Genomic DNA, 6107 nt, shown 5'->3' with positions numbered 1-6107 from the left:
TAACCCTAACCCTAACCCTAACCCTAACCCTAACCCTAACCCTAACCCTAACCCTAACCCTAACCCTAACCCTAACCCTAACCCTAACCCTAACCCTAACCCTAACAACTTCGCCAAGTATTGAGCCAATCCCAGAGCCGGATCGGAGGAAGTACCTGCCGCCCTTCATCAGCCATTCGCCCGAGGTCGGATCCGAATTCGGACCCGACTAGGATAGGTATATATTGAGACACTCCCTGGAGCTAGCTCTGTAGACTTTTGATATCCTTTCGTACAAGGCCTATAGGTGGCTTGTTGAATCTAGGCTCTTTGTGATCCCACGCACTCCCATATGCCTCTGAGTGATCCTACGACCGAAACAGATCCGACCTGCCTTACCTGCGCCGTTACATAGTGTGGTATCCGCTAAACAGTTGCACGCACTAACCACCTACGTACACCAACTATGTGCGTAGGCAAACTCAATGGCTGCCAAGTTTAAGATATATCCCCCTCGCGAGCTTGCGGTAAGAACCCCCTCTATCTACCTATATTAAATCGAATAACCTACTTGTAAGTGGCATACTAACTCTGTTACAAAGTAAATACTGATGGTCGCTACGTCGTCTCTTATAATACTGCTGGTTTTCAATGCAGTTTCTCGTAAGAATCTTGTTTCACAAACTTTCACCTCTAGTGTGTTCTGCTAACATTGGTTAAAGCTACCCAAACTGCCCTGGAACTCCTATTCATACTTCTAACGGCAATGATAGAAATAAAGGTTTTGCTTATTTGCCCTATCTTTGCGCTAGATGCGCTTGAGGTACACTGATAGGATTTCCTTGAAAGTATACTGTATTGAACAGATTCGAGCCTTCATGAGATTGGGAACTTAAAGCCTTGCGAATCAGGAGGGAACTAGAGAGACCTGCAATCAAAGGTATTTCAATTAAGTTCAGATGACTTAACAGTCACGGTGGCTTTGGATCATCATAAGCTATGTACATAGTATCGTACCCTAGCAGACTTCCTATATTACCCTTGTCAACCCTCCCACCCTATCTATCAAGCCCTTATCTATAGTTTTTGTATGCGTTCGTAACCTCTTCACTTGTTTTTTTCAATTATCTAGTGTTATGTAAGCTCTCATTTGCCTTGAACTTTCTACACTGAAGTGTAGGTAAAAGGATAAGAAGAATAACATACAAGATATTTGAAACATTACTCTCTGCTACAGGGATCTACTTCCAAACCCTCTTAGCCTTCTCAGTGATCAAATCAACACTATAATACGTAAAGAAATTAACCAAAGACAAGCACCGGCGGATACTATACGTGTTATATTTCAGCAATATTACCTGCTATCTAAGTATAGAACTCGCCTTTAGCAGCTTACTTATCGCGCGGCTCTCTGCACGATTACCGACTCTAAATATTCAAGTTCAATGTATTATCCAATATATCGTCTCGTTAGGGCAAAGTCTCTAAAATACTTTTGCATGTCAGATGCTACAGAGAAGTATTGAGGCCAATAGTTGTTCGGCGCAAATGTTTATTGTTAAACAATTGACAGAATACCACAGCGACGACTAATACATATGAAGCCGATTAGCTCTCTAAGCGAACTGTTGAGATATTTTGTTCAAGAGCAAACAAACCGGTTTTTGTACCAAACACCACTAACGTCAGGATAGCCTGACACAAAAAAGTGAAGTGGTTAGCTCGAGCATTGTGATACTGATAGAAAGTTGGATCAAACTTTTATAAACAACTAAATCCGAATCTTCTCCAGATTCTCGTTCCTTTTTGGAGCAGAACATCACGCCGAAGGCACCTGCCCTAATGCAAACGACTCTAACTTTTCGCGATGCCCACAGGGCATGTTCAGGGATCTTGAATGCTGACTTTGATCTAGAAGGGGGGTTCATCTCCGCTTTCGGTGCGTAGACGATGTCTCTGAAGTGGACTTGTTCAGGTTTGATGTGCTTATGTCGCTGATTGTTAGGAGAAAAGTTATAGCGAAATAGAGAAAATCTAGTTCTTTGCACAATGTTTTGTGAGATACAAATCATTTTATCCGGGAATCTTTTCCGACGGAACTGTTGGTAATTTCAGAAGTTAAAAGAATATCGGCCGACGTGAATGTCTTTTATCCTACTTATTTCATTTCTATAGATAAATCTCTAATAGTACAGATTTTATGCTTTCTGAAGTGTTCATGGCTTTTTTTGCATGCATAAAAAGTCTGTCCAACAATCTCTGTTCGCCATTATACTTCCATTACAACCGTCAATGTAGGGCTCCCGGGGGCACCCCGTCGATAATGTCAGTCGCTTTCTGACAGATCACCGCGCAGTCCACAATTCCCTCTCCTATTAGGAGCCAAAGGAAAAGCACAATCAGTTAATCACAGTGATATCTTGTATCCTCTTTACATGGACCATTCATGCCATACCCGATTTACGACCAGACGGGAGACATGCACTCAAAACATGGGGCATGGTTCGGTCAGTCAACCGCTGAAGACTTTCTCCGACCACAACGTCCACTGCCGTCTCCCCTAGTGGAGATACATGGTTCTGACCATGATCTCCCGGTAATCGAGCCAGACTCGTATCTATACAGTGATTCGTCTGAAGAATCAAACAAGCATCCTGCTAGCTCTCAACCAAGCAATCTTGATGCAATAGCCCCTAGGAGGCATCCCACAGAGACAAATGCCAAATCCAGTCCTCATCTCGGACACACACCAACTTCTGAAAACCCCCGACCCGGGCTTCCTCTGCCTCCACATGCACCATCGCTGCAACAGGAACCAACGCCCCCAAATTTTCATGCATGTGTACAATCGGTCAGCAGCGACATGTGCAATCCAGCGTTTGGAGGCTTGCAAAAGATGTCCGATATACGGCACAAGGAGTCGAGGTGCGATAGGATCAAGCGCGCCATGAACAGGCTAAGTCCTCCTCGATATCAGATACTGTCTGGGCTCCGGTCGAGACGGTAGAACATGATGGTGTAGTCCCTCCAGCCTTGCCGCATGGGATGCTATAGTAGCGTTTGTTGTTTGAGATTCAGTGCGCTTGCTGTTCAAGCCCGCCAATGATGGGCGTCGATCATCAGCTCACTGCGCTGGCTGGGCCTGTGTTTGTGTGTTAATGATAGAAATGTGAGACTAAACTTTGGGCTGTGCCATGGCCGTTTTTGCCGTTGTATTGAATAAGTAGTGGCAGGCCCAAGGGAAGCCGTATAAAGAAAGACCGAAAGATCAATGTTTCGTTCACCTCGAGACCATCGCCTGTGTTGAATCCATCAACATGGCACCAAACTCGGCAGACGTCGATAAACTCGCGGAGTCCTACATGGCTGGCTTTCTATACATCTCTCTATGTGATTACCTCGCCCTAAGAGCCCATGGTGCACCCACGTCTTCGCGCCCCCCTTCCCTAGGCTCTCCCGCCCCCCAGAACAACTATGGGTTCGCCGAGCACGTGAAAAACAACCTTCACCCCATCCTCATCACACGGTTTCCGCTCGCTGCAAACGAAATGCACATGAACGAAGCCGGAAAGCAAGTCACTATCTGGACGGCAGACCAGCCGGAATTTAAGCCGGAGTTTGTGGCGGCGCTGGGCAACAAGGAGTTGACGTATATTGCCGACTTCGTGTTTGTGCTAGATGTTAATGACGAGTCTAAGATGTTGCGTGTGCTGGAGTTGATTGATATTTTGGCGACGGACAGCTTTAGAGTGCTGGTTGAGAAGGCATATGGCATCAGTGTGAGCGATAAGATAAATGGCCAAGAAGTGCATGTAGTGGTCGTGTGAGACTGGGTTAGGCATAGAATAAAGACTCTTTGGAAGCATATTCCCATCCGCAATAAACACAAAGGAAAAGAAAAGAGGCATTCTGCCGCTCTGCAAGCGTTGTGCAGCGCCAACCCCGCTCCTCAGTACTGCCACTCCCAACCCCTCCTTTCTGTACCCTCCTTCTCACACGCAAACTACACTCGCAGTCAAACCTGACGAATAGGTATGTATTACAGAGACCCAAGTTTGGAAGCAGAAAGAGGAGATTGTGCTACACTCCCCCGCCAAGCTGCAATAGTAATGACAATGTACTACAACTGCAGGTCGTGCCCAGCCTGCAAATAGGTGCGGCTGAGCAGCAGCCGTGTTGGCCTAACCCTACCGTGTCATCATTCAACAAATACATTATTACCAAAGCTGCAATGAGTCTCTCCTTGTTTTTGTTCGCCCAGAAACCCCGTGGCACACGTGCTTTTCAGCAACTTCCCGCCAAGTTGCGCATGTATACTGATATACTCATATTCAAGTCAAAAGATAAGATTGAAGACGCCCTCTCCAGCACCACCTGTGAGCCATCAGCTTTAACCCATCCACCTTCCCCGCAATAGGAAACAAAAAATAAGTAGTATCAAGCATGCCCTTTGGTCCCTTTGCCCTGCAATGGAGCACTCCATCACCCAATCCGCCGCTCCCCACGCCGCTCCCAAACGGCGTGTCGAGGTGCCATGTCCAGACTCCCTCGGGCCCACTAGTGTGGGTGGTCAATGCGTGCAACGGGTCAGACAATGCAACACCCCCTGCATCTCCCAAAGTAGAACCCACCAATTTCAAATCCCCACAACTCCACCACCATAACAGCTATCGAAAAAGCGCTTGCGGCAATTAATTCGCAAGGTCTAGAAGGACAAATCTCGTACCGTACAGCTGCAAAAATATATAGTGTTGCGGCATCAACTTTAACGCGTCGCCACCAAAACAAAACGCGGTCGCGTGCAGCCGCTGCACACCCATGACGACTACTCTCACCACAACAAGAGAAATACCTTGTCTAGCACATAGAAAAACTCTCTAAGCGTAGTACTCCACCGTCCCAAGAGATAATTAAAAAATATGTTGCCAATATTGCAAAAAGACAGCCATCTAACAGTTGGGTTACAAGATTTCTTCGGCGGAACAGAGAGAAAATTATCACCAGAAACACCGCCGGCATCGACCAAAACTGCAAAAAAGCTAACGATTTTAAAGATTACTATAATTACTTCCGTCTACTTCACGATTATATCAAGAAATACGATATCTAGCCGCAAAATATCTATAATATAGACGAAAAGGGCTTTCTCCTTAGTGTCACTTCAAGGACCAAAAGGGTGTTCTCCAAGAGACTTTGGGATGAAAAGAAAGTTCGAGCAGCTATTAGAGACGGCAGCAGGGAGTGGATAACAACTTTAGACTGTATTTGTGCTAACAGGAGCTGGATATCGCCTATGATAATCTTTGAGGGCAAAGCTGGACTTCAAAACAACTAGGTAGAGCACCTAGATCCTTCCCAACACCAGATGTTTTTTGCTACCAGCGACTCGGGCTAGAGTAACGATATCCTAGGGCTATCTTGGCTTAAGCAGGTGTTTCAGCGCCAAACGAAAGACAAAGCAAAGCGCGATTATCGGTTGCTGATCCTAGACGGTCATGGGAGTCATCAGACTCCAAGTTTTCGAGAGTTTTGTGACTCTAACAGGATTCTCCTAGCTACTCTCCCTCCCCACTCATCTCACCGACTCCAGCCACTCGACGTTGGCATGTTCAAGCCCCTCTCGAGCGCGTATACCGAAGAACTTAATAGTCTGTCCCACCGCAGTCAAGGCTTGGTGGAGGTGCACAAAAGTGACTTTTTATGGTTATTTTGGGCGGCGTGGACACGGGCGTTCACGTCTAACAAGATACTGAGCTGTTTTCGAGCTACTGGCGTCCACCTGCAGGATGGTAATGCCGTGCTTAAACATCTTAAAAAGTCAACACCACAACAAGATATTAATCTAGAACTTGGAGAGCACGGTGATGGGGATACTGCAAAAGAGCTGTCTAATTTTCTAGACAAAACTATAACGGGTTGTGCTAAAGTTATAGTCTCTGCGGTGAAAGACACCATTGCTTCACTCTAGGTCAACAACGAGATTTTGCACCACGAAAACACTAATCTACGAGAAGTACTTGCTATCAAAAATCATCTAAAGAAGCAAAAGAAGCCTCTAGAGCTCCAGCAAAGCAAGCAGTATCATACTCCGGCGGTGGTGTGGAGTCCTAGGACAATAGAAGATGCGA

The 6107-nt window shown here is 46.0% G+C and overlaps 2 protein-coding genes across 2 annotated transcripts; both read left to right on the top strand.

Annotated features, from left to right (window-relative positions):
* Window positions 1–3296: 3296 nt before the first annotated feature.
* Window positions 3297–3806, top strand: SETTUDRAFT_89345 (uncharacterized protein; the record flags this gene model as incomplete). The annotated part of the gene is made up of 1 exon (XM_008027437.1): window positions 3297–3806. One exon carries the CDS (start codon window positions 3297–3299, stop codon window positions 3804–3806), a length of 510 nt encoding a protein of 169 aa, XP_008025628.1.
* Window positions 3807–5467: 1661 nt separating this feature from the next.
* SETTUDRAFT_87806 (uncharacterized protein) lies at window positions 5468–5947 on the top strand (the record flags this gene model as incomplete). The annotated part of the gene is made up of 1 exon (XM_008027436.1): window positions 5468–5947. A coding segment is annotated over one exon (480 nt), but the record flags the coding sequence as incomplete, so codon positions are not given.
* Between the last annotated feature and the right edge of the window lie 160 nt (window positions 5948–6107).

This window comes from Exserohilum turcica (genome assembly GCF_000359705.1).
Source record: "Exserohilum turcica Et28A unplaced genomic scaffold SETTUscaffold_2, whole genome shotgun sequence".
NCBI lineage: Eukaryota > Fungi > Ascomycota > Dothideomycetes > Pleosporales > Pleosporaceae > Exserohilum > Exserohilum turcicum.
Note: the sequence above shows the minus strand (reverse complement) of the source record. Positions and strands in the feature narration are given on the sequence as shown.